The sequence below is a fragment of the Dothidotthia symphoricarpi genome, assembly GCF_010015815.1.
Source record: "Dothidotthia symphoricarpi CBS 119687 unplaced genomic scaffold P153scaffold_1, whole genome shotgun sequence".
NCBI classification, from domain to species: Eukaryota; Fungi; Ascomycota; class Dothideomycetes; order Pleosporales; family Dothidotthiaceae; genus Dothidotthia; species Dothidotthia symphoricarpi.
The window spans coordinates 1,290,321-1,315,769 of NW_022985008.1; the positions used below are offsets into that span (position 1 = coordinate 1,290,321).

A 25,449-nucleotide genomic window follows, 5' to 3' on the forward strand; every position below is an offset into this window, starting at 1 on the left:
GGCGTAAATTAAGTCCTACATGGTTAGCTCGCAACTCAGTTCTTTGTTAAGGCCGTAAGGTTATGAGTAGGTTCGATGCAGATAAAATTGATTACCGCGAGTAAGCTTACATAGTCAACGTAAATTGCCTGGCTTCATGTCGTCGAAAGACGATACATGAAAGCCAGAAGCCGATATCAACCGTAGTCTATCTGCAGACATCGAAAGCCGTAACAGTGCACATTGATGTCACGTGTGCGTCTACTACATAGTCGATATCAGCGTCAACGATTTGGCGCCATTCTTGTGCATGAGAACCATGTCGTCCGGCTGCATAGATGTGTTGTCTAGAAGACGTGTCATACAATACTGCAAAGGGTTGGGGCAACTACAATGCTGTTTAGCTGTATTGAGTAAGACGGTCTGCATACTTTTCGCTCCACCAAAGATTCGTGGACGCGGGAAGAAACAAAACATCTGTAACAGACCAACAACACATCTTAGCCGTAGCAGCTGAATATACGTATTGCTGCTTGATGAAGTTTGTATGAAAACGACATATATGGTTACTACCGGGTGAACTTGAACTTGAATAATGATGCATGCCATCACTGATAGCCAACGCCAAGATCAATATGTTTTCCCCAAATACCATTTCCTGAGACCGGTGATAATCGCATACTCCGATAATGCACCAACAAGTCTGAAGTGATGTCTGGTATTCTCGCTCAGCTAATGCGGGACTAACAAACTAACACGTTCAGCCACGCCGTTTTCCCCAGCTGGGGATCGGCACAGCCGAGTAACGCTAACGATAATAGACCGTTTTTGCCCTTTCATATGTGACGAGCGGCTGAGGAGTGGGGCTGGGTTCTTTGTACATGCACCAACCTGCGTCTTGGATTCGAGTGGCTGCCTGAACCCAGGATTAGTTTTCGTTAACCAACAACCTTTCATCGTTGACAGCTCTAGCCGTATGATAAGGCGTGCCGTACATGGTACCATGATTTGATAGACAAGTAATGAGGTTGGAGATGTGTATGGAACCCCTCCCATGTCATGGACAACAGTGTAATTTAGTTCTTGCATTTGAAGCTCTATTTTCGGTCTGCCTTCCTGATACCAGTCCAAGGCACAGCAAAGAGGGCGTTCATCCCAGCGGGAGGGGGCTGAGGATGCGGCGTGTTGCTTGGCGGCGCATGGAAGCGCGCCTGAGCTTTGTTTGCGAGCTGAACGCAGTCAGGTCCGAAATAGATCGCCCGGCCAGGGTGTGTGTTGTTTGCGCCAGTAATGGCAATCCGTTCAAGCAGTTGTTGGAGATACAGCTCAAAGCCTGGAACAAACAAGGCTTGCACTGGTGCTGTGCAGTGTCGGTACCCTAGGACACTTCAGCAATCAGGCGGTGCTGAAGCAGATACCTAGATCATTCTGACCGTAAGGCGGGGCTGAAGTAATCGTTGAGTCGTTTTGTACTTCAGTCCAAGAGCGCCCGTTGTCAATACGACTATCATTCCTCTTCCTCGTCATCATCATGCGTTCTCCTGTTGACTTCGAGAAGTCTCACGTTTATGACCGGTGCCGCGAGAGTATTGACTCTGAATATGGACATGAGCATGAAGACCATGAGGACCATGAAGAGCATACTTCCGCCAAAGAACCGTTGACCTACTCTTGCGACGATGCTGAACCCGCAGCTCCTCCCCCACCATACTCGGCCTTCTCACCTAACCGTAGGCGGTTCATGCTTGCCGTTGTGACAGCTGCAGGATTCTTTGGACCATTGACTGGAGCTATTTACCTGCCTTCGCTCAAACTTTTCGAGACAGTCTTCAGAAGTTCAGAAACAGTGATAGACGCTACCGTTTCGGTGTACATGGTAGTCTTCGCTATCGCGGTATGTACCACCTCATTTGACCCTCTTCAATGATTTCCAATGCTGACAATCGACAGCCTCTATTTGGCGCCGCGGCTTCTGACGTTGGAGGTCGAAAACTGGTCTACATGGTTGGCCTTGGATGCTACCTGGTCGCCAACATTTTACTCTTCGTGCTTCCGGCTCATATTGCACTCCTGTACGTCCTTCGCATCTTGCAGGGGTTCGGTTCCTGCATCGTCTTCTCCGTCGGAGCGGGCACAGTCTCCGACATTGTCGCGCCCGCAAATCGAGCATCTGCTTTGGGTTGGTTCCTCATGGGTCCTCAACTTGGGCCAATCCTGGGACCTGTCATTGGCGGTCAGTTTGCCACTTTGACACGATGGCGTTGGATCTTTGGATTCCTCGCAGCGACATGTATCCCAGTATATCTGGCTATTGTTTTCTGTATGCCCGAGACTCTGCGATCGTTGGTTGGCAATGGTGCACCTCTTGCCAAACAGCCCTGGATCTCGATACCTAGCCTCCGAACGAAGCCCCAAACAGATATTCAAGGACCCAAAGTACCCCGCCCATCGTTTCGCAAGTTCATGCATCTTCTCAAATACCCTCCTCATCTCATCGTCTCTTTCAACGGGGCCTTACAGTTCTCCGGTTTGTACGCGTTGTACATCTCGTTTCCCAGGAACTGGGGAGGAAATTATTACAAGTGGTCCACCCAGCAGATCGGCTACGCATATGTCGCTCCCGGACTTGCCACGTTCATTACCTCAGTCGTTGTTGGTCGCCTCTCTGATATAATGCGGAAGAGGGCCCTCGCAAAGAACCCAAACAAGAAGATGCACCCCGAGCGAAGAATGGCCATCCAGATTCCCGGCTTTGTAGTGGCTGCCACAGGCAAAGTCATCTATGGCTGGTTCTGTCAATGGCAGAAGCACCCTGCAATTGGTCTAACTGGGGCGTCGATGGCAGGAATGGGTGTCTCTGTTGTCTTCATTACGAGCACGTCCTTCCAGACAGAGTGTGACCCGACTCAGACAGCCAGTTTGGTAGCTCTGGGAGGCTTCCTTCGTAACGTTGCTGCGGCAATCATGGCCGCAGCCACTAATCGCATCATTGAGAAGGCGGGCTTTGGTTGGACATTCACTGGCCTCGGCGTTCTCGACCTCCTGTGCATACCAGGAATCATCCTCATTCTAGCGAGAGGCGAGAAGATGCGTGAAGCACTGAAGAAGGCGCAGCAGCAGGGTTGAGCGAATCGACTGGATAGAAGTCCTCGGAGTTTGTGAGGTTATGATCAAATGGTTGCGTCTATCACGTAGCACGGCGTTGGCGGATCTTGTACTACTACGTTCTGCATGATAGGGAGAGATGATATGATAGTGATAAAGGGTGATTGACCTAAACCATGAACTTGAGTACAATGCAAGTGTGATAGTGAGCGGTTGAATGGGTGAGTTAGATGTGTGCTTCATCTAGTTTCAAGTCATGTGCTCAAGCATGACGTCAGCGCAGACATCGCCTCCTTGATCCAACTCCTCATATACTTTCCAATGTCCTTCTTAATATCGAGCTGTCAAGTACTGAGCAAGAGTATCTACAAATGACATGAACCCCACTTTTGCTTGTACCCAACACGTCGCTATGCACTAAAGTTTATTGACGACCACAAACCAGAACGCAGTGACGTGTAATATCACATTCTCATTCTTGATACATTTGATGGTAACTCTAGTGCTGGTTCCTACTCTCGCTACGATCTTTCTCTCCTCTTCGTCTGCTAAACCTCCCGGACAACTGTCTTTTCGATCATTCCAAGACTTACTTGACATATGACAACGGCCATATATATCATCCCCTAATTTCAGCCGCCTTCCTCAAGCGATTCATGACTGCAGCCGCGATATCATCTCCAGTCTGATCACTTATACCCTCCACGTAAATGATATCCACGCCCTTTTTGTCCAGTTCACGCAACGCAGAGAACAAACCCCTTGCGACGCCTTCTGTTTCCGCGCCGAGGTCGATGTCCCATATCTCAATGGCGTCAGATTTCAACATGTATTGTTCTGCGTGCGGAACTTGGTGTTGTATGACCGAGCGAAGTAGATTGGAGATGCGCGACGGCGCATCGGAAGGAGATGTTGGTGTGGTTGTGGGTCGCGAAGTACCGTGGATGTGTCCATTCGTTTGTGTGGGTCCTAGTCTCTCAGCGTCCAAATCCAGTACTGGACGCCAACCTTTCGTCCGAATGACACCAATCTTCCTCTTGCTCTTGATCTCCTTGTCCGCAGGTTTCCCAGCGCCAGCCTCGAAAAGCACGACCTCCGCCTTCGGACTGTAGTGCCTGTATTTCATCCCCGGTGCTCGTGGCTTACCTGCACCTCCTTCTTGCTTGTCTTTGTATCCGACCGTGACGTTCTCCCATCCTGGACATTGCCTAAGTTGCTCCACTGTCACACCACCTGGTCTAAGGATACTCGGTGGAGTCGACAATCCGTCCACTACTGTGCTTTCCACGCCAACTTCGCACGGGCCCCCGTCGATGATTGTGTGAATCCTTCCCTGCAGATCATCAAAGACGTGTTCGGCAGCTGTGGGCGAAGGGCGTGTCGATGCATTGGCGGAGGGTCCTGCAAGTGGGCGTCCGCAGAGGCGCAGGAGAGCGAGAGCGAGAATAGAGCGCGGCATACGAGCGCCGAATGTTGGGAGACCTGCTGTGACTTCTGGTGCGAGGATGGAATTTCTGGGAGCTGGAAGGATGATAGTAAGCGGGCCAGGCCAGAAACGCTCGATTAATGGTCGGTATATCTCTGGTATAGGATCTGATGCTACCTCAAGCCCTCCCGTAACTTCTTTCTTCCCTGATAGTAACGCTCGTAGTTGCGGGAGCGAATGTATGTGTACGATAAGGGGGTTGTCCGATGGCCGTCCTTTTGCGGCAAATATAGCCTTTACTGCTGCGCTCCTTGTCGCATCTGCCCCTAAACCGTACACGGTCTCTGTTGGGAAAGCTACAGGTGTATCTGTGTTCACTAACTCTTCCGCTGCTCTTTTCAAGCTCTCATAGTCCTTCCCATCCGTATACTGAATGTCCCACTCGTCAATCAGATCTGTGTTCGAATTCTTGAACGTGATGTTGCCCAGTTTCTGGGGATCAACAGATAGTATGTTAGTCTCCATATTCTTGGTTGTGCCCGGGTAAAACTGCAGATTTGTGGGGAGTATTAAAGTAGGCGTATTCGTGATCTTGGGCGTGAAGAAAGCCGTCGGGATGTTCAGCGTGGCAGTACGACCTTGGAAGGGCTCTGATGCGGCGACTTGCACCAACGAGCGAAATGAAGTGGACTGAGAGAAGAAATCTGCGAGTTTGACATTTGGTATGTGGGGATGGCGAGTGGGCATCAAGAGTGATGACTGGTGATGAAGCCCAAAATTTTCGTGCTCCAATCGACAAAGAGCTTGGCATGGACGACGTCATGTTCGAGATCGACTGTCGCGAAAGAGAAATGAGAAATAGTGTGCACAGAGACGTCAAGTCCATCACGTTATGTTGAGTCAACGTCGTCATTCAGCGAAACTATCTACTATCAATAACAATTCATACAGAGAGCCACAAAACGCCTCAATACACCTCTCCAAACAGCCGTGTCCAATGTGCAAAAACAAGTCAAGCGCAAGTAAAAAGGGTATCCAGCCAACGCCGCCAGATGAGAGAGTGAGCTCTCCAACTCAAGACCCAGAGCCCATCCGTGTTGCAACAATTCCAGTGACCTTTTACGCAGATACAGATACTTCTCGAGCCCCCTCAACGATAACCGAAGCCGGTGCGTCGACTTCTGCTGTCTGCGGAGTGGCCTGTGATTGGGAAGCCAATTCGCCGCTCGCAGCTGTCTCTGCCCACTGTCCCCAGAGTCCGCGCTTCGCCCGAATGCGCAATGGGCCTCCCAGCTCGTTGCCAGGTTGCTCAACCTTGATTGCATCCTTAGTAGCCAGGACCAAAACTTCGAAGAACATTTTGGTCGCGTCTGCTCTCGATGTCTGCTCTTCTGGGAGCATCTCTTGGAACACGATGCTGTTCTTTTGTCGCTCTGATTCGCTTTCCTCAGCTTCTGGCCCAAACCGTTCCCGCAGAAGATGAACAGCGTGTTTGGTGCCGAGTGAAACAGGGCCACTCTCTTCAGGATGGTTTAGAGGCGCAGTGGTGTCGTCAAAGTTATCTGGCACAGGTGAGAAGGCGTCCTCTTCCTCGGGTTGCTGGAAAACGGGTTCGTCGGGGAGCTGGAAGTGATCTTCAGACCCCGCGAGTGTGGTATTACCACCGCCAATGTCAATATTAACACCTCCCAAAGAAAGGTCGTCGTGCTCAAACTCTAACTGAAGGGTCTTCTCTGCATCGGCAGCCACATCCTCTTCCTCTGCGCCTGGCTCGGCGACACCGTTGCCTCGCTTGCGCTTTTGGTTTGGACGCGAAACGACTTCGAGTGAGAGAATGCCTCTCAGCTCAGGAGCCCAGCCCTGACTTCGGCCATCGCCAAGAATGCTTGAGACAAACCCCCCAGATCTCTGCATCTGCATCAGAGCCATGAGAAGCGGGTCGCGTGGCAGAAAAGATGCGGGCTTAAGAATCTTGTCACGGTTGTTTGTCTGCTCCTTGAGCTGCGTGTTTGAAAGCATGGTTTCGGCGTCTTCGCCGATAACTCTCCTGCGTTTGGCTCTCGCTTGATGGATAGATTCCTCGTCCTGTTCGGGCTCAGGATCAAAGATGGTGTTGTTCTGCTCAGCAACCTCTTGCGCAAGTCTTGTAGCTTCTTCTTCGTCAATCTCCGTGAGCGGAGAGTCCTCTCGTTCGGCTTGAATCGTAGGAAAGTCACCAGCAAAGGAGGGTTCTCCTAGGGCGTCCAGTTCTGTCATGCCGCCCATGGGAACGTCTGTGTCATCCCCCAGGTTGAGATCGGGAGCAGGGGCTAATTCCGTTAAATCATCACCAAAGTCGATGCCTAGATCTTCTTCTACAAAGTTCTTTACACTTGGGGCAAACTCCTCAGACGTGCGTCGTTCCAAAGGTGCATTACGACCGCGCTCGATGCTGGTACCCTCATCAAATGCCACGGAGGGCTCCAGGTTTTCTCCGTAATCCAGGTTCAAATCATCTTCTTCAAAACTCATCGGTTGCATTCGCGGTTGCTCAATGCTGCCTGATAGGAATTGACTGTCATCCCAGTCGGCCAGTGTGGTGTTTCCGAGATTGAGGCCCGCGCCAAGTGCCTGCGATAGAAGAAGTGTAGGGTCTGGCATTGGGGCCAGCAGGTCTAGGTCTGTGATGACATCGGGGAGGGTCAAGCTTGTGGGGTTAGCCAAGTGGGTTTGTGCTGGCAGATCAATGTTTCCTGGACGGAAAGCCTACTCAACGCGTCAGAAAGATGTGCAAAGCAGAGCAAATTGGCGATTGTACCATCTTAATCTTCCACAACGCGTCATTGCAGTCATCAAACAGGTAGCGCGCTTTCCTGTGATAGATGCGCACAACACCAAGAAGCAGCTGTCCATTCAAACGCAATGCAAGGGGACCGCCCGCAGCGCCCTCAGGTCGGATGATAACTTGGATATCCTCATCGATCTTGTCTTGCAGCACTTGGGCTTTTGTAAGCTTCTTGTGCTGATTGGCGGCCAGCCAGACGCGGGCGAGCTGGCCCGACTTGAACAGGAGATCCTCGGGAAGAAACATGGTGTGGTGGTCGGATGGGGTTGTTCGTGTGCGAGATTAGGAAAGTGGCGCGTCTTGTTTATACCGGCGCGTCGGCGGTGGGGATGCGCAATCGTTATACACGCGCCGACAGCGTGTCAAAGGCAATCAAGGGGTGCGCACAACCGTAGCAATGGCAGTGAAAGTCAAGGTAGGTGAAATGACGATGGGATGTGGACGCGCCTTGGGTGGATGGTCCGGGTGCTGGGCAGGGTTGGTTGGGGCTGGAGGGAACTCGGGCAGGCACGACCAGCCCCGCTTAAGTAATCACCTTGTCACCCAAAACCACCATCACCTGTGCAACACGACGCCTTCACGTCTTGAATGCCTGGCTGTGGAGTCTACACCCAACCCTATGTTGCAGGTTGTAACGCGAAGCAGTATGTAGACTAGCAGAGTCGAGATGTATGTGTTCCTGCCGCTGTGTACACTCGAAGCTGCGTCTCGGAGGCATTGGCGGCCTCTTCCAGCCCCATCAGGCCCTCGCGACGAAGAATCCAAGCGCGTAACCCGCGTTGCTGGGTGCAAAATCGAGAGATGACATCACATCTGGCCTGCAGCATGAAAAACACGCCATCACTTGATCCTTCCCCATGCGGTCGGTACCTGCCAAGGCTGCGTACTGTGACATGTCGCAGTGCAGGCATCAAGATTGTGCGCGAACACGTTTGCTGAAGTCAAGAATTGAACGTTGAAATATAGGTCTATTCTGCATGAAATGTTGTATCTTGCAATGTAGAAGTGCCACGCGTGAAACTCATCATCAAACCCCGGATCGCTGCTAGGCTGGCCCCTGCTGTGAGTACCAACGTACTCCTCCATCCATCCACATCCAGACGAAATTCAGCCCATAGACAACATTTTCTTGTGCATTTCTCTGCTCTCTCGTTGCTTGTTCTTTACGGCCTTTATTCTCTTAGCAGCAGCATCCATGCGATAACCACGTCCTGAGATTGCCCACCGTCCACCGTTCGTCCCGACAGGCCACGTTCGAGGGTCCGCAATAGTCGTCTCTGGGTCATGCCAACATGTCCAGAGCTGCAACGCCCTCATTGCCGCTGTACCAAGCCTCAGCAGCAGCCTCAAAGTCTTCCCGCTCCGCATCGCCGTTCCTGCAACCCCCAGAGCTGCAGAAGAAAAGCGGAACACCTTCGGTACTGTACCCACCGCTGAACTCCACGCGTAGGAGAGCTGGCAGTGGATGCGCTGCTAACATGGCGCCATGAACAGTCAATAACATCAACATACTCCCTCTTGTCGACGCAAGAAACGGCGCAAAAGCTATCCACATCCCTAACACACGGCCTGTCCTCCTCCGATGCCTCGGCGCGCATACACACCCATGGCCTCAATGAGCTCCCACACGAGGAGCCTGAGCCACTGTGGCTGCGGTTCCTCAAACAATTCAAGGAGACACTTATTCTCTTGCTGCTGGGGTCCGCGGCCGTGTCCTTTTTAATGGGCAATCTGGAAGATGCGATCAGTATCGGCGTTGCGGTGACAATTGTAGTAACAGTGGGATTCGTCCAGGAGTACCGCTCGGAAAAGTCAATCGAGGCTCTGAACCAACTGGTACCACACTCCGCACACGTAATCCGCGCCGGGGTAGAGCAGTCGCGAAATGGGCGGCTGTCAAACGGCATTGCGAACAACGGAATAGAACTGGAGAACCTTAAGGACACGACGGCATCACTGTCAGCAGCTGAGAGGAAATCTAGTACCATATCCGCGACACTGCTGGTACCGGGTGATCTGGTCTTATTCCACACTGGTGATCGTATACCCGCCGATATTCGAATCACACATGCGGCCGACCTCAGCATAGACGAGTCAAATCTTACGGGAGAGAACGAGCCGGTTTCCAAGACTCCAGATACAATTAACCTGCCGGCAGGTATACAGCGTTCACCCTCACCCTTCTACGCTTCTGAAGCTGCCGGGACTGTTGGTGCGGACATTCGACTGAACGATCAAAAAAACATCGCGTTTATGGGAACCCTAGTTCGATCTGGATATGGACAAGGAATCGCTATTGGTACAGGGGGCAACACCGAGTTTGGAGCTATTTCAGCATCTTTGCAAGAAATCGAAAGTCCCCGGACGCCTCTGCAGCTTTCTATGGACAGGCTCGGAAAGGACCTAAGCTACATGTCTTTCGGCGTCATTGCCTTCATTGGACTGGTGGGGCTTTGGCGGGGCTGGCCTTTTTTGGAAGTCTTCCAGATTGGTGTTTCACTTGCAGTTGCTGCTATTCCGGAAGGACTGCCCATCATCGTTACCGTCACACTTGCATTAGGTGTGCTGAGAATGTCCAAGCGGGATGCCATCGTTCGACGACTGCCCAGTGTTGAGACATTGGCGTCTGTAAACGTTGTCTGTACGGACAAAACAGGTGAGTTTATCAAGTCGTGTAGATAGTTTGGCGTGACTGACCACACCTAGGCACGCTGACAACGAACCACATGACTGTCACCAAGATCTGGCACTTTGATGAGACAGCTCCGATTGACGTCAAGAAGAAGCATGACTCCGCCGATCTCGATGCTCCTACTCGCAAAATCTTGCGAATCGGCAACATTGTCAACAATGCCCGTCACTTGAGCGACCAAGCCGCATCAGCATCGACCGCCGCTGTTCTGTCATCAACCTCGCGGGATGATAACTCGCTGACAAAGAGTCGGTGGGTAGGTCAACCTACAGATGTTGCTCTTCTCGACCTTCTGGATGCTTTCGGAGAAGACGACGTAAGAGAAAGGATCGGTGATCGCAAATACGAAACTCCATTTAGCTCGGAAAGAAAGTGGATGGGTGTCGTGATCAATGGCGGCTCAGGGGCGGAACTGACCACTGGGGCAGATGTTGCTTACATCAAAGGCGCATTAGAAAGAGTTCTCGATCGTTGCGATACCTATGTTACAGCGCAAGGAAGAGAAATTGTTCTGGACCAAGCGCATAGGCAAAAGGCTTTGAAAGCTGCTGAATCTATGGCACAAGAGGGCTTGAGGGTCCTGGGGTTTGCTAGTGGAACGTCCAGAGGGAGAGGAAAGAGCTCAAGTGGCACATCATCACCCGCTCCGTCAGCCACCTCTGCACTCGGCGACGATGAACAATATCGTGGCCTAGTGTTTGCTGGTCTCGTTGGAATGAACGACCCGCCGCGAAAGGGTGTAGAAAGAGCTATTCGACGTCTGATGGCCGGAAAAGTCAAGGTCATCATGATCACAGGCGATGCAGAAACGACAGCAGTTGCTATCGGCAAAAGCCTGGGAATGCCGATAACCGCAAACTCGGCACTTGGACGCTCTGTAATCTGCGGTGACGAGCTGGATCAGATGAGCGAAGAAGAGCTTTCGCAAGCTATTGCAACGACATCCATCTTTGCACGCACAAGCCCAGAACATAAAATGAAGATTGTTCGTGCCCTTCAGGCTCGAGGTGATGTCGTGGCTATGACTGGAGACGGTGTGAACGATGCGCCAGCGCTGAAGAAAGCCGATATTGGAATATCTATGGGCCGATTGGGCACGGATGTTGCGAAAGAGGCGGCAGACATGATCCTTACAGACGACAACTTTGCAACCATCCTAAACGCCATCGAAGAAGGGAAGGGTATCTTCTACAACATCCAGAACTTCCTCACCTTCCAGCTCAGCACCAGTGCCGCTGCCCTAAGCCTGGTGTTATTGAGTACCTTCTTGGGCTTCCAGAATCCGCTCAACGCCATGCAGATTTTGTGGATAAGTACGCTTCCAGTTCCCGCTATCTATACTATGAGCTAACCTTTGGCAACAGATATCCTTATGGACGGTCCACCCGCTCAATCGCTCGGCGTCGAACCCGTCGATCCTGCCGTCATGGCCCTGCCTCCTCGCCCCCGCCATGCCCGCGTCCTTACGCGCCCTCTTATCCAACGTGTCCTGCAATCGGCAACCATCATCATGCTCGGCACACTTACAACATACTACCTTGAGATGAGCGACGACAACAAAGTCACCGCCCGCGATACCACCATGACATTCACCTGCTTTGTGCTCTTCGACATGTTCAACGCGCTCACGTGCCGCTCTTCTACCAAATCGGTGCTCAATGGCGAGATCGGTATATTCGACAACAAAATGTTCAATTACGCTGTTGCGGGCAGTCTGGTGGGGCAGATGATGGTCGTATACTTTCCACCGCTGCAACACGTGTTTCAGACTGAGGCGTTGGGGTTGCTCGACCTGTGCCATTTGGCCGCCGTAGCGAGTTGTGTGTTCTGGGCGGACGAGGGGCGCAAGTGGTATGTGAGGTGGAAAGGAAGGAAGGGCTTTGGTGGTGGGTATAGTACTGCTGTATGATTCATTCTTGTACATGATAACGGGGTTGGACGAGCGCTCGAGAAGGCAATAAATTATCTCACTTGCTTGATTGTCTGCTTGCTTCGTTTGTTTGATACATGCAGTGTATAGAACCTTTTGCTTCCACCAGGCCTCGGAGATCCAGCTATGTTTCCAGGACATCCCGCACTGCTATCGAGAGAGAGAGTTGAGTGGGAAGGCACAGGAACTTAGATGTGGGCATCAAAGAAATAAATGAAACAAAGTAGCTGAATGAGTAAGTGGCCAAGCAAACACACATCAATGACTCAATTTCTCACGCGACCTCCCTTTGCCTATATCGTCCAAGGTCTCGGTCATGATGCTACTCTACATTTTTCCAAACTCGAAGAAAAGAAAAAGTCGACTTCCATTCTGTCGGTTAACAAGTCGATCGTCGTCTATCACGATGAATCCGATAATGTCTTTTCTCGTCTTGCCCACCTAATTATCAACTACAGCACTTCACGTACCATACTCGAGCCCGAGAACCCACCTAGCTACGACAGACGTACAGATCACTCCAGAAAGAAGCATAGGGATACGAGTTCAACGACAGAATATATATATCGTCTGTGTTGTACCAGAGCGTAGTAATCTCATGGCGACGTATCGCCCATGACTACCATGGCTATCAAAGCCCGTAGTCAGGCATTACAAGCAAAAGTTTCCAACCGTATACGCCTTGCCATTCAACGTCGCTTGCCAAAAAACAAAGAGTGGGTATGCGCGCTGCGGCCACTTAGAATAAGACCCCCAAAAACCAAATATCATTCTGTCGTAAGCCCAGAATTTCCATGTACAATGCGGACGAGACCAGTCCAGTTCCTGCCCAGTCATAACCGAGCCTATCCAATTATCAGATGATGATACATCAATCATTACGTTCGTTAAACCTTCCATATTATACAGCATTGCCAAGTTAGTGTTGTGTCTTTACACAGTGAAGTCAAGGAAGTCGTACGAGGCAGAATCCATCGAAGTGAATTCGCCCATCGCTTTCATCTCGAGTTCGAATTGCGAGCATGAGTTCTCGGGTGGTGTGTTGAACAACTCGTCAAGATCATCTTTGACATCCACGGGGGATGTAGGTGGAGTTGTAAATTGTTGAGACTGAACTGACAGCTGCGACGGGCTGGACGAGGCCTTCAACGAAGTAGGCTGGAATGGTGTGCCTAACACGTTTGCCGGCCCTGACAGATGTGACTCAAGGTCGACGGGTGACATCGGAGGCGTGTGCTTGTCTTGGGATAGCTGCTGGAGAAGATTCATAGATGTAATGTCGCCTACGTAAGACGACGATGATGCAAAGCTTGAGGTTGTACGGTGAGCACCTTCGTCAAAGGGGCTTGATAAACTGTAGTTGTGATTAGCGAAGAGGAGTCATGAGTCTGAAGAGTACTAACCCGAATGCATCTGATGATGAGGTGATCTGATCGTTGTAGCTACTTGTGCGGGAAAGCAGTTCTGGGAGGCTGTGAGGTTGCGTGGGCTCATACGCGTCAAATGGTGATGGCGATCGAGCATCAGAGTAGGGTGAGCTTGCAGAGACAGATGAAGTGTTGGAAGCTAGTGCTTGTCGTGTCCTGCTGGATTTATCTGTTCGCTGTTCCATATCTGGTCGATTCTTCTTGGGCCGGCCACGCTTTGCTTGCCTGCGAACTGCATCGGCAAAACCGCCGACACACATGCCGCGTTGTCGGTGTCGGGTGAGAGCGTCTTGTCGGGCAAACCCTGCGCCGCAAGGGCACTTGTAGGGCTTGTTTCCGGAATGGATCTTTGCATGACGCTTGAGGTCGTGTTGACGAACAAAGCACTTTCCACACCCGTTGCACTTGTACTGTCTGTCCCCGAGGTGGGTCTGCACGTGCGAGCGGATGTTCTCTCTCCTGCCGAAAACCTTGCCACAATCTTGGAAGAGACATGTCCATTTGTTGGTCACTGCGTTCTGTTCGCTGATGTATCGTTGTACTTCTTCTGGTGCAATGCCGGTGAACTCGAGACTTGCGTCGACTTCGAGGTCGTCAAAAGTCGTGTTTTGGTCCATCGATCCATCAGACAGAGGTAGGCCGTTGAGCAACATTGAGTTGTCAGATTGCGGGAGCATAGGTGGAGCTTGCGAGAAGAACATTTCTTGCGATGGGTGCTCTGCGATGCCCTCGAGGAATGTTTGCATTGTCTTTTGGTCTGGAGAGCAGGGGGACGACGGTGACACGGCGTCAGAGGTGTAATATGAGGAGGATTCGTAACCCAAGTCGACGTCTGGGTGCTCAAAGTCGAAAGTCATGGCACTCGATGTTGGCTCGAGATTGATGTCTGTCAAATCAGTAAAATTTGCTGGCAGAGAAGCTACATTGAGAGCTTCATGACTTGGTAATTGCGCTGGTTTTTGAGGTGTCGCACTTGGTGTTGGGAGGATGTTGATGAAGACTTGCCCACATGAGCCGTACACCGACTGTATGTGCTCATGGAGATCTTTCAGTTGTTGTTCTGTGGGTGGGAGTGAGGAGGGGACGGGAGGCTGCTGGGGAGACTGCGCGCGCTGTATCCGTCGAGGAGTCTGCGGTATTGGGAGAGAGGTCTGTACTGGGGATCGCAAGAAGGAGTCCTGGTGGCCCGGCTGGGGCTGGCTGTACGTCTGCGCTACTTGCATAGAGTGCTGTGGGTATTGTCCTAGGTTAGTATTACTTACGGTGTTGGCATCCTGCCTGAAGGATGGTGTGTCGAAGGGTCCTGGGTATCTTGGTCCGGTGGATGGGCCTGAGCTATGAGCACGGATCGAGTCTAGGTTCAAGCCCCGGAGATCCAAGCTCATGCCAGTCCGGTTGTGTCGTCGCTGTTGGGGGTTAGTAGCAGGCAGTGGTCGTATAGTAGGCGCCTCATATGCACTGGGTGTCGAGTTTTGGCGGCGATGCATGGCTCGTCGTCGCTGGATGCCAGAGGGCGAATTTGTGGACAGCATTTTGTATGCAGGTCGAGTCCGGTGGGTGTTTTCCGAGGATGGATATCCTGTATGGTCCGGAACTAGCGGTGTGTTAGCAGCTGACGTGTGTATTCCATTGTACTTGCGAATGTTCGACAAGATGGCTCTGAGATGGTTGTGTTGACTTACCTCACGCAAGGCAAGCGGCGCTCCGCCGGGCAGTTAGTATCCTTATGGTCTCCTCAGTACAGATGCAGTCTCCCAGTAGCCTGTCTCGAGTAAGTTAAGGCGGAAGCCTGTGTAAATGTGTGTCCGGTTTGGTGCTTTGAGTTTGCTACCAGCGAAGTGCTAAACAATGGGTTTGTTTGGAATTGTGGGGATGAAGATGAATGGTGCTCTTTGAGGAATGCAAAGAGGTGGAGATGACGCTGTACAAGTGCTCTTCCGGGTAGATCACAACAAACGTCTGAGCGGTTGCGGAGGCAACGCAGGTGCCACCAGCACAGACCCCTGTCAGCTCCATCGATGACGCTACTGCCACGCCACTTTTCGGCTGCTGAGTCATGCTCTGCCAAGCCCACACTCGAATTATGTTAGGCGGCGCCTCGCAAGACTTCTCCTTCATCAACTTCTGCAACCGACGACTGAGGAAGACACCCCGGTTGTCTAGGTGAGCGCAGCACCACACCGTCGACCCGGCGCCCTGCTAACAGCTACCCAGGCCGCCATGCAGATCTTCGTCAAGACCCTCACGGGTAAGACTATCACCCTCGAGGTGGAGTCTTCGGATACCATCGACAATGTGAAGTCCAAGATTCAGGGTACGTGGCTTGCGCCGCCTCCCAGCTTCCACATCTAACAGCGCGCAGACAAGGAGGGAATTCCCCCGGACCAGCAGCGTCTTATCTTCGCCGGAAAGCAACTTGAGGACGGCCGCACCCTTTCGGACTACAACATCCAGAAGGAGTCGACCCTCCATCTCGTGCTGCGTCTCCGTGGTGGAGGCAAGAAGAGGAAGAAGAAGGTCTACACCACCCCCAAGAAGATCAAGCACAAGAGGAAGAAGACCAAGCTCGCTGTCCTCAAGTACTACAAGGTCGACGGCGATGGCAAGATCGAGCGCCTTCGCAGGGAGTGCCCGCAGCCCGAGTGCGGTGCTGGTGTCTTCATGGCCGCCATGCACAACCGCCAGTACTGCGGCCGTTGCCACCTGACCTACGTCTTCGACGAGGCTAAATAAGCGCATCCGAGTGCACATCACGATCGACACGAGTTACGGCATCATGGCAAATATGGGAGGACTAAATAGGTTTCACCAAATGTCGGCTATCGAATGAATCTGATCAACGACTTGTCACTCATGCTTTGACCATTTTGTGATGTGATTCCACTTGTGCCAAATCTTTTACCATGTGATCGCTGTTGGTACGTGCTGTAAAGCTAGACATGTAATCTCCAACCTATAGTAGTCCTAAAAGCAAAGCAAGCTCGAAACACGTTAAGCGCCTGATCGCCATAGGCAGAGGATGGTAACCACGCAACGGATGACAACAATGCAGCTGGGACCGGCGCTATTGAGTGCACTTGCCGAACCGATGACATCAAGATTGCATTGATCAACTGGAACAAGATTTGTGTCCACATGTAGCATCAGTAAATTTTCAAGTACGCGCTGTTTGTGTACGACAGCTCCACTTGATAGTAGTTCGAATTTACTCTACGAAGCTCATACGCTGCTCGGCGGTATAATTGCGAACAATTTTACAAAAACACCATCTATGCCCATGATATAATGCATGCATGTTGAACAGCAAATTAGACGACCAACAACTCAAAAAGGAACTCTGGCATCATTCACGTATGTGACGCTCTACTTCCTCGGCTCAAGCAGCAGCTTGCCGCTTGGGCCAGTCTTCTCAGTAAATCCTTCTTCGCGCGAAAAGATGCGCTGACCACGAAGCCAAGTCTCGCGCACAACACCCTTGAGGGTCTTATTCTGGTAGGGCGAGACCTTGTTGCGGAAGAGCATGGTGCTCGGTTCGACCTGTTTTGCATTAGTCTCTGCTTCTCGCCACCAGTAGATAGGAACGAATACACGTACCATGAATTCAGCTGTGTCGTCGAAAACAACGATATCACCATCGAAGCCGACACCGAGATCGCCTTTGGTCTTTTCTAGACCAATCTGCTTCGCTGTGTTCTTGCAGCACCAGCGCACAATCTCCTCGATGCTGAAGTTCTCGTTGCGCTTTGTGCCTTCGGTCCACAGGATTGGGAGGCCAAGACCGACACTCGAGATGCCGCCCCATGCGCTGAAGAAGTCGCCCATCTCCTTTGGCTTTTCTGTTTGCGCCTCAGAAGAGTCGCAAGAGTCGCAATCTTGTGAGTGGTCTTCCTTGTGTGTGGATGGCTTCTCGTTCGAGAGATGGGCGGGGAGAAGCTTGATCTCTGGTGTGCATGGTGAATGGTCCGATACAACGGTTTGGATGACGCCGTCGCCTTCGTCTTGCAGGAGTTCCTCCCAGAGTCCGTCTTGGTTGCATTGGGAGCGGATCGGTGGGCAGCACTTGTGGCGTGTATCACCCTCCTCGATGCCTTCAGAGGCGAGTGCTAGGTAGTGGAAACATGTCTCGGCGGTGATTTTGATGCCGCTTGCACGTGCTTTACGGAGCATGGGGATGGCTTCGATGGCGGAGAGGTGGACAATGTGAAGTTGCAGTTCCGGGGCGAGATGTGCAAGGGAGAGAATCTCAGCAACAGCACATGTTTCGAAGGTCGGTGGTCGTGACTCCAAGAACGTTGAGTAAGCCGTCAGAGGACCTTTCGGGGCGAGCGGTGGTTCAGACTTTTGGATGAGGTCGCCAACAGAGTCCGAAATAGGTGGAATCATCTCGGCGTGGAACATCAGAGTGGTTGGCGCGTCCTTGAGCTCAAGGAGAGCTTGCGCGATATCCAGGGATGAGACTGCAGGGAACTCGTCAACCTGTTGAAGTGTTAGTATCATTAAGCTTCCTTCAGCTGACTGGGTCAACACATACACCACTATCACACAAGAAGCCCTTGAAGCCACGAACACCCTCCTTGACTAAGCCCTTCAGGTCGCCAGCGTTCCCAGGAATGACACCGCCATAGAAGCCAACATCAACCCAGCACTTCCCCTTGGAAGCCTCGATCTTGATCTTCAGGTTCTCCACAGTCGTCGTAGGAGGAATAGCGTTCAGTGGCATGTCGATCACAGTGGTCACGCCACCAAAAGCAGCGGCTCGGGTGCCAGTCCAGAAGCCTTCCCATTCTGTCCGACCAGGCTCGTTGAGATGTACATGGGCATCGACAAGACCGGGTAGCAGAAGATGAGGGGAGTAGTCGGTGTATGGTGTACCCTCGGGGAAGTCCGTCGCAGGTAGAACCGAGCGGAATATGGCAGTGATTTTCCCCGTAACGCTTGATACAACGATGGTAGCTGCAGTCAACCGGCCAGCAACCACTGCTCTTGAGGAAGCTAGGACAGTGATAGGCTGTAAGGGCAGGCTATGAGGCGGTGGGGGAGGAGTAGTCGCGTGTGGAGCCATTTTGACGAAGTATATGAGAGCCTCAATGAAAGATGGTTGAAGAAGAAGTAAAGATCCTAATGCTCTTCCACTCCGACTAAGATTCCCTTACAGTTATATATAAATAGCGATGTCGGCTGACGCGGGGAAGGTGATATGTATGCTGTCTGGCTGGGGTGGGATATGTAAAGATAAGCGTTGATAAGGCTCGTATACGGCCAGATGTTCAAAGAGGAAAGTAGAATTGAAAGACACGGAACCACTTTTTGAATTGGATTGCTTTTAGAACACAGAGAGACGTTGTGCTCAGGTACAAGTGTCTAGAAACGCCCAAACCTGGGGTACAGCGGTCCTTATCTACACGAAGTCGATTGCTACCGGGGCCAGTTGTGATTTCAGATCGAACCCCCAGAAAAGCGTGGGTAGCGTCAGGACCTATGTTCCACCGCCGGTTTACTCGATGCTATCGAGTGATTTGTGAGTTTATCAAGCCACCTTAGCCTGCGTCTCACCTTCGATCCCGTAACCCGGCGTAAGTGCGCCCGAACCGGTCGCTGCCGTAGCTTCTTTCCATGACGATTGTTTGGGTTCTGCAGAGTTGAATACAGAAATGTGTTGTAGTCTTCTAAGATTTGAGGGATTTTGTTCCTAACCCAGCTAAACACAGTCACAAGCTGCTGTGAGTGCTCTCTGTTTGACTTCTGTTGATCGGTGGACCCTGCATGATTGTGGAGGTTGAGTACTGATAAGAAGACGCAAGGGCGGCTCCGCAATCTTGTTGTGGGTGGAACCCGCTTGATCAGCATACAAGAGGCTAGCGCAGACCCAATGACCAACGTCATGTCCGCAATTTAAGCCAACTGACACCCGTGGTGCTTACAGAGTCGCGATTCACGATTTGTGTCTTTGCTTGACCGTTCTTCCTCATCTTCTTGACATTGAGATACCTGCCTTGTTAGCGAACGGGATTGTGCCTCCGAATCGTATACGTAACCAACGCCAAAGTTGCCGGAGAAGCTAAGGAGTTGTCAGCGTACATCTCAACAGGTCGATTACTATTACTCGATGAAAATCGGAGCAATAGTGACCCCCGAGCCACCGCACCGCTCGCTGGTTTTCTCCCGCCTACTAACAACGTAGGTGCGACACGTGGAATTCCATCATCGCCGGAGCTGGCCGAATATAAGTTGCACCCACTGTCGAACGATCTGCTGAGTTGCGGATTGAGAGGCGCGCAGAATTGCTGTCGGTGAGATTCAAGACCAAGTCATCACCACAGACCACCGCTCCTACGAAACGCGACCAAAAAAGTGTCTGGCGAGGTGGAATTTGACTCTTCCATCGGGCTCATCCGATGTCGTACAAAGCCCCTAAAGTTTGCAGAACGTCATCGGCGAACTGAAGCGGGTCAGGGTTTTTTACGATCGAGTAATGGAATGTCAATTCGCCTGTAGTCGCCAGTAGCGTCACTCGGTCCTGCCAGAGAACAAATGACGGTCAAACACTCCACCAGTACGTTGTGGAGCTGCGTGTGCCGAGTAGAACACCTGCATGGTCAGGGCTACCGTTGCCTTTTCGTTGCGTCTTTGGTAATCACATCGTAATTTGGTCGTAATTCTACTATGCGGTGTGACGCTGGAAGAGTATATCCATTACGTTGCAGAGCATTCCACAAGGCATCGAGATCCTGCCTCAGCACGGTGCTGTTTGCTGAAATGGATCTTGTTTTCGTAGAAGGCGTCTTGTCAAATGTGAGTCCCCGGTGTCAGGGCTGACCTCCCGTCCTGAGAAATCGGGTCTATAAAAACCGGTTTACGCCCCGAGCCATCCGTATTTCAAGTGCTCTGCCCGCTGCCCTTTCATAAGAGGCTGCGTGTGAAAGTATGAATTCTGACAGAAAGCTTTCGACAGGCAGATTGCGTTGACTCGAGATTTGGACCCCATACCACGAATGACCTCCAGGTAGAGTTGTGAGTTCCCTAGATGTCGACAATTATACTATGGAAATAACGGCTGCAAATATCTTAGCTGGAAGACGACACGATCAAACGTTGAGGTAATCTTGTGATGATTTACTTGCAAGAAGCCGAGGGACGTGAATAAATACATATGATTAGTTAAATGGTAGGTCGGGTACGGATCACTACTCCAGATAGCTCTTTTTGATACAAACCTGATATCTGCGATCTATCTTCACGCTGCGAAGCATCCTTCTCTCGAATACCTGGCTTATCTCATAACCATGATGACGTTCTCATCAAGCAATCATTAGAACTTTGTGAGCTTCGACTGCTTCTTTGGCGGCATTGATGTCGATTTTGGAAGTCGGGCTTCAGCTAACATCTTCGAACTATTGTACAGACTCGCTTGCAGTCCGTATTCCGTGGCGGTGCGAGAATATATATCTAGATGTCTGAGTCGGGAGGACAAAGTTAGTGTGTGTCTCGTCAGGAGAGGGAGTTATGCATACGTGTACGCGTCTGACTTATAGTACAGTGGTTTTCCAGACCCGGTGAGACCCATTGCGACAAGCTCTTGAAGCACACGAAGCACACGAAGCACATCTTCTTCCTGTCGAAAGTCTCTTGTATAGATACATACTAGTCGTTCATCAGGATTGCCATCTTCGGGGGCAATCTTGACTATGGGGCCCAAACGATTGTTGATCACGGCATCGACTATTTTCTTCCACACTCTGGTGATATCCTCGAGCTTGAGGAACAACATCCACTACATCTATTAGCATGCTTAGGAGTAGTGGCCAAAGACAGTATGTTTACCTTTCCCGAAAGAACACCAGTCTCCACCGCAAGTTCAGTGAGGTTTTGTTGGAGAGTCTTGCTTTCCTGGTTGAGACGTCGAGTCACCGCTCCTTTCGCCGTTCCTGCGTTGTTGTTTTGGGTATCACGTCGTACTTTGAGGGACTGTTCGAGTAGACTAGACCCGCGTTCTTTGAAGTCAGCCACTCGTGGATAGTTGGGTTTGTCTTGCGGATCACGATGCGGATTTGCAGCCCATATCCAGTCGCAAGTTGAAATCGAGGTCGTGAGAGGTGGAAGCCGTCGGACAAAGTCATCCACAGCTTCGCCTAGCTGCCATGAATCAGAGCAACCTTGCCGAGGATTGAATTGCTCAAGTGCTTGTGATGGCTGCTCTGATGGTAAGTCGCGCTTGCGTTTGCTCCCTAATCTTGCAAGTCGATCTGCTTCCATCGATTTTCGGTCAAGTGGAAAAGAGCCACTAGGTTTGCTAGGCGTGAAAGTATTTGAGTCTGGGGCAGCATTGATGATTCTTCGAGTTCTAACAGGGCTTGTGATGGCATTCAGATCACTGTCATGTGTAGACCAGAAAGACTTGTGGGTGAAGCCTTGACAGAGGGATTGTTGGCGCTCTTGTTCATCTTCATCACCTGAATCACATTAGAAATGGTTAGCTTGAAATGAGAGTGTAAGTTGACAGGGCATTGCCCGTCATGCGACTTTCTTCCCAAAAATGATGGTGCTTAGCGGTGGTACTCAATACTCACCGTAGAAGCTTGAATCTTCCGAGATCCATCCGTCTCCAGGTACCATATTCTGCTCATCCTCGTCCACCTTGTTGTGCATCGTGAACTATCAATTGTATCAAATTCATGCCCTTCAGGAACAGCGAAGGTGAGGTTGAAACATGGTTATCTCACGGTCCGATGACGACGCAGGCAGTCCTTCCCAACAGAGTAAGAACGATTGCTGGAGTTGCAGGGGTTGGCCACTTTACGCGAAAAGACGCGCTAGGACGCGACTTCCCCAGTCCACCCTTGAACACCACCACAGTTCCACAAGCACGCGCAAAAGCCGATCGCATGAGTCCCAAAATGCCACATTCAGTCACACCGGAATCAATGTCTGCGGACGAGTCCTCCGGGCCAATGTCGCAGGTCGATCCGGTTAAAACGGAGCCAGAAACACAGGACATCGCCATGGAGGACGTATCAAATGCACCCACAACAGAGCTGGCCAAAGTAAACTTGGACGAACTATTCGACGATGAGGACTCAGACGAGGAGTTTGGGTCAAGCGCACCAGGCGTTAAAACTGAGGAGGAGCCCTCGCAACCAGCGCCATTGTAATGCGCATTCAACATCGCCTCAGATAGGCACAATAACTGACGACGAACAGTAAGATCACACCCAAGTCTTCCTTTTCAGACCCCGAGATCATGCGCGCCTTCTATCAACGCCTCTTCCCCTTCCGATACCTCTTTCAATGGCTAAACCACTCCGCAACGCCTTCCAATGACTTCAAGCACCGCGAATTCGCCTTCACGCTCCCCAACGACGCATACCTACGCTACCAATCCTTTCCCTCAGCCGATGTCCTACGGAAACAATGTGTGCAAATGCTGCCCTCACGTTTCGAAATCGGACCCATGTACAGCACAAACCCGCGCGACCGCAAAACACTGCGAAAAGCCAGCGCCTTCCGGCCATTGATGAAAGAGCTCGTCTTCGATATCGACATGACAGATTACGACGACATCAGAACATGCTGCACAGGCGCTAGCATCTGCCACAAATGCTGGGCATTCATCACTATGGCGATAAAAGTCGTCGACGTAGCATTACGCGACGACTTCGGCTTCAAACACATCCTATGGGTGTACTCGGGTCGCCGCGGCGCCCACGCCTGGGTATGCGACAAGCGGGCGCGAGAAATGGACGACCAGAAGCGCCGCGCCATCGCAGGCTACCTCGAGCTCCTCAAGGGCGGCGACCAAGGCGGCAAGAAAGTAAACGCCCGCCGCCCCCTCCACCCCCACATCGAGCGCAGCCTCAACATCCTAAAAGAGCACTTCCAAACCTCCATCCTCGCCGAGCAAGACCCCTGGGCCACGGACGAAAAAGCAGCCCACCTCCTCAACCTCCTCCCCGACGCCACGCTCCGCGCCGCCCTGCAGAAGAAATGGGACTCGTCGCCTCAGCGCCCCAGCGCCTCGAAATGGAGCGACATCGACGCCCTTGCCAAATCCGGCGCCCTGTCAAAGTCCTCCAGAGACCTCCTCGAGGCAAAACAGGATATCGTCCTCGAATACACGTACCCGCGCCTCGACGCAGAGGTCTCCAAGAAACTAAACCATTTGCTCAAAAGTCCGTTCGTCATACATCCTGGTACGGGCCGCGTCTGTGTGCCTATTGACACGCGGCGCGTCGAGGAGTTTGACCCGCTCGGCGTGCCGACTGTGACGCAGCTGCTGGCGGAGATTGACGAGTGGCAGGGTGAGGAGGGGGAGAAGAAGGTGCAGGATTGGGAGAAGACGAGCCTGAAGCCGTATGTTGAGACGTTTAGGCGGTTTGTTGCGGCGTTGCTCGAGGAGGAGAAGCCTATCAAGCGGGAGAGGGAGAGGGAGGAGGGGACTGATGCAATGGAGTTTTGAAATCGACTTGAGGATGATTGGTTGGATAGATGGGGTTGGGATGTTCGAGGCCACGATGAGTCTCAAAGTTCTTCATATATAAGACAAGAGTGGAAAGCTACGTACTGCACGCTTGCACCTCGCTTTGCTCAAACGTAATTATACACAGTCATGATTGTTACACCTAGTTCAGCTCGCACCATTTTCGCTGTTCAGCCTCCATCCTTTTCACGGTTCCATTTCCACGGCTCCATTTCCCACAGTAAAATCGTTGATCCATTTATTTACGTGACGCCCTCTGCTCCTTGTCCGATGTGGTTTGGGAGATGTTCAGACCCAGGCCGCTCGAGTCGAGGTAGACCTTGTTCGACGACGTTTGCAGGATCTGGGCAATGTTCCTCGCGTTTTCAAACTCCCTCAGGTCGACGTAGGACCTCGACTTCTTGATGGCGTCACCAATCAGCTCGGCGGATCGGGCCTCACCCTGGGCGCGGACGACGGTGGCCTGCTTCTCCTGGCGGGCCTTGTCGACGACGAAGGCGGCGCGCTGTGCTTCTTGCTGGGCGACCTGCTTGGCTTCGACGGCGGCGGTGAACTCGGGGGAGAAGGCGAGGTGCTAGGTGGCGTTAGTCTGGGCGATCAGTCTGGGGCGAGAGGGGTTACGTACTGTCAGCGACACGTCGTCCAGCATGATGTTGAATCTCGCCGCTCTCCTCACCAGGTTGTCCCGCACCAGCCGACTGACGTTCTCACGCTGCGTGATCAACTGGCTCGCGTTGAACTGGGCGACGACGCTTTTCAGGACCTCGTTCACGATGGAGGGCAGCACGCGCTCGTCGTAGTCCGTGCCCAGAGTGCGGTAGATCTGCGGCAGGGCCTCGACCCGCGGCCTCGACAGCACACGGCAGGTGATGTTGACCATCTGCAGGTCCTTTGTGCCCGTGAGCGAGGCGACGTTCCTCGGCTTGGCGCGCACGTCGTAGGTGATGGGCGTCTCGAGCCACGGGAGGCGGAAGTGGGTTCCCTCGCTGTAGATTTCCTTCTGAACGCCGCCGAGGCGGGTGTATTTGATTGCGCGGTGGCCACCGTCGACTGCGCGCATGTCAGCTCTGCATTGTAGCAGCGGGGGGCAGCTGTGTCGGCGCTGGGATGCACGCACCGTTGAACAGGGCATTGTTGGCCAGCCAGATGCCGCCTCCCAGCAGCACCAGGCCCGCAACGCCGCCTCCGAGGCCCTTGGGCGGGCCGCCGCCTGCGCCTCCGAATCGCGAGGACCTCTTTGCAAGCTCGTTCTGCAGGCGGCTCCAGGCTTCCTTGGGGTCCGGTGCAGACATGTTGGCGGTATGGCGTGGTGGATGGGCGCGGGGCGGGCGTGGTAGACGTGCGGGCGGCGATGAGGGCGGAGACGGGTGTGATGATATCGTCGAGAAAATGTCGGCGCCTGTCATTCGCCGGCGCATTACACCCACTCACCCGCCAAGACGGCGCAGGGCTGCTTCCCAACGCGTCGTGTCTGGCAGTGCCGCGCGATTCGGGGCCAGACAATGTTCAGGCCATTGGTTGTCTTGCTGCCGTCTGCCTGGCCTCGTCTGCACGCCTCCGACGTTGGGTGGCTAGAGTGCGTGCAGCAAGGC

At 52.3% G+C, this 25,449-nt stretch overlaps 10 protein-coding genes across 10 annotated transcripts; 4 read left to right on the top strand and 6 right to left on the bottom strand.

Moving 5' to 3' along the window:
* Positions 1 to 1,510: 1,510 nt before the first annotated feature.
* Positions 1,511 to 3,105, top strand: P153DRAFT_372104 (MFS general substrate transporter; the record flags this gene model as incomplete). The annotated part of the gene is made up of 3 exons (XM_033669368.1): positions 1,511 to 1,565; positions 1,635 to 1,873; positions 1,930 to 3,105. The coding sequence occupies 3 exons, from the start codon at positions 1,511 to 1,513 to the stop codon at positions 3,103 to 3,105; spliced, it is 1,470 nt and encodes a 489-aa protein (XP_033529207.1).
* Positions 3,106 to 3,703: 598 nt separating this feature from the next.
* P153DRAFT_380635 (translation initiation protein Sua5) lies at positions 3,704 to 5,257 on the bottom strand (the record flags this gene model as incomplete). The annotated part of the gene is made up of 1 exon (XM_033669944.1): positions 3,704 to 5,257. One exon carries the CDS (start codon positions 5,255 to 5,257, stop codon positions 3,704 to 3,706), a length of 1,554 nt encoding a protein of 517 aa, XP_033529208.1.
* A 146-nt stretch (positions 5,258 to 5,403) lies between these two features.
* P153DRAFT_392136 (uncharacterized protein) lies at positions 5,404 to 7,820 on the bottom strand. Its single transcript, XM_033671126.1, has 2 exons — positions 7,308 to 7,820; positions 5,404 to 7,255 (listed from the first exon to the last, which is right to left on the bottom strand). The coding sequence occupies exons 1-2, from the start codon at positions 7,578 to 7,580 to the stop codon at positions 5,630 to 5,632; spliced, it is 1,899 nt and encodes a 632-aa protein (XP_033529209.1). The 5' UTR covers positions 7,581 to 7,820; the 3' UTR covers positions 5,404 to 5,629.
* A 665-nt stretch (positions 7,821 to 8,485) lies between these two features.
* P153DRAFT_305612 (calcium-transporting P-type ATPase-like protein) lies at positions 8,486 to 12,004 on the top strand. Its single transcript, XM_033664605.1, has 4 exons — positions 8,486 to 8,752; positions 8,829 to 9,990; positions 10,041 to 11,339; positions 11,391 to 12,004. The coding sequence occupies exons 1-4, from the start codon at positions 8,627 to 8,629 to the stop codon at positions 11,933 to 11,935; spliced, it is 3,132 nt and encodes a 1,043-aa protein (XP_033529210.1). The 5' UTR covers positions 8,486 to 8,626; the 3' UTR covers positions 11,936 to 12,004.
* Positions 12,005 to 12,498: 494 nt separating this feature from the next.
* Positions 12,499 to 15,317, bottom strand: P153DRAFT_305617 (uncharacterized protein). Its single transcript, XM_033664606.1, has 3 exons — positions 15,066 to 15,317; positions 13,360 to 14,977; positions 12,499 to 13,310 (listed from the first exon to the last, which is right to left on the bottom strand). The coding sequence occupies exons 2-3, from the start codon at positions 14,913 to 14,915 to the stop codon at positions 12,890 to 12,892; spliced, it is 1,977 nt and encodes a 658-aa protein (XP_033529211.1). The 5' UTR covers positions 14,916 to 14,977; positions 15,066 to 15,317; the 3' UTR covers positions 12,499 to 12,889.
* A 222-nt stretch (positions 15,318 to 15,539) lies between these two features.
* P153DRAFT_392139 (ubiquitin-domain-containing protein) lies at positions 15,540 to 16,235 on the top strand. Its single transcript, XM_033671127.1, has 3 exons — positions 15,540 to 15,546; positions 15,598 to 15,697; positions 15,746 to 16,235. The coding sequence occupies exons 2-3, from the start codon at positions 15,604 to 15,606 to the stop codon at positions 16,114 to 16,116; spliced, it is 465 nt and encodes a 154-aa protein (XP_033529212.1). The 5' UTR covers positions 15,540 to 15,546; positions 15,598 to 15,603; the 3' UTR covers positions 16,117 to 16,235.
* A 511-nt stretch (positions 16,236 to 16,746) lies between these two features.
* P153DRAFT_352759 (allantoinase) lies at positions 16,747 to 18,445 on the bottom strand (the record flags this gene model as incomplete). The annotated part of the gene is made up of 3 exons (XM_033666398.1): positions 16,747 to 16,920; positions 16,978 to 17,859; positions 17,915 to 18,445. The coding sequence occupies 3 exons, from the start codon at positions 18,443 to 18,445 to the stop codon at positions 16,747 to 16,749; spliced, it is 1,587 nt and encodes a 528-aa protein (XP_033529213.1).
* Positions 18,446 to 20,483: 2,038 nt separating this feature from the next.
* P153DRAFT_329582 (DUF1917-domain-containing protein) lies at positions 20,484 to 22,115 on the bottom strand. Its single transcript, XM_033665395.1, has 4 exons — positions 21,951 to 22,115; positions 21,205 to 21,833; positions 20,895 to 21,154; positions 20,484 to 20,837 (listed from the first exon to the last, which is right to left on the bottom strand). Exons 1-4 carry the CDS (start codon positions 22,027 to 22,029, stop codon positions 20,693 to 20,695), a joined length of 1,113 nt encoding a protein of 370 aa, XP_033529214.1. The 5' UTR covers positions 22,030 to 22,115; the 3' UTR covers positions 20,484 to 20,692.
* Positions 22,116 to 22,277: 162 nt separating this feature from the next.
* P153DRAFT_392142 (prim-pol domain-containing protein) lies at positions 22,278 to 23,836 on the top strand (the record flags this gene model as incomplete). Its single annotated transcript, XM_033671128.1, has 2 exons — positions 22,278 to 22,528; positions 22,582 to 23,836. 2 exons carry the CDS (start codon positions 22,278 to 22,280, stop codon positions 23,834 to 23,836), a joined length of 1,506 nt encoding a protein of 501 aa, XP_033529215.1.
* A 259-nt stretch (positions 23,837 to 24,095) lies between these two features.
* On the bottom strand, positions 24,096 to 25,149 carry P153DRAFT_380643 (uncharacterized protein; the record flags this gene model as incomplete). Its single annotated transcript, XM_033669945.1, has 3 exons — positions 24,096 to 24,431; positions 24,483 to 24,907; positions 24,975 to 25,149. 3 exons carry the CDS (start codon positions 25,147 to 25,149, stop codon positions 24,096 to 24,098), a joined length of 936 nt encoding a protein of 311 aa, XP_033529216.1.
* Positions 25,150 to 25,449: the final 300 nt, after the last annotated feature.

Bases quoted from the DNA above. Each gene is read 5' to 3' on its own strand.
- P153DRAFT_392136 (XM_033671126.1), bottom strand. From the start codon at position 7,580: ATGTTTCTTCCCGAGGATCTCCTGTTCAAGTCGGGCCAGCTCGCCCGC. The intron at 7,256-7,307 runs GTACAATCGCCA...CGCGTTGAGTAG, and splicing joins CGTTGTGGAAGATTAAGATG to GCTTTCCGTCCAGGAAACAT.
- P153DRAFT_305612 (XM_033664605.1), top strand. From the start codon at position 8,627: ATGTCCAGAGCTGCAACGCCCTCATTGCCGCTGTACCAAGCCTCAGCA. The intron at 8,753-8,828 runs GTACTGTACCCA...CGCCATGAACAG, and splicing joins AGAAAAGCGGAACACCTTCG to TCAATAACATCAACATACTC. The intron at 11,340-11,390 runs GTACGCTTCCAG...CTTTGGCAACAG, and splicing joins CATGCAGATTTTGTGGATAA to ATATCCTTATGGACGGTCCA.
- P153DRAFT_305617 (XM_033664606.1), bottom strand. From the start codon at position 14,915: ATGCTGTCCACAAATTCGCCCTCTGGCATCCAGCGACGACGAGCCATG. The intron at 13,311-13,359 runs GTTAGTACTCTT...TCACAACTACAG, and splicing joins TCATCATCAGATGCATTCGG to TTTATCAAGCCCCTTTGACG.
- P153DRAFT_392139 (XM_033671127.1), top strand. From the start codon at position 15,604: ATGCAGATCTTCGTCAAGACCCTCACGGGTAAGACTATCACCCTCGAG. The intron at 15,698-15,745 runs GTACGTGGCTTG...AACAGCGCGCAG, and splicing joins TGTGAAGTCCAAGATTCAGG to ACAAGGAGGGAATTCCCCCG.
- P153DRAFT_329582 (XM_033665395.1), bottom strand. From the start codon at position 22,029: ATGCACAACAAGGTGGACGAGGATGAGCAGAATATGGTACCTGGAGAC. The intron at 21,834-21,950 runs GTGAGTATTGAG...AATGTGATTCAG, and splicing joins GGAAGATTCAAGCTTCTACG to GTGATGAAGATGAACAAGAG. The intron at 21,155-21,204 runs GTAAACATACTG...TAATAGATGTAG, and splicing joins CTGGTGTTCTTTCGGGAAAG to TGGATGTTGTTCCTCAAGCT.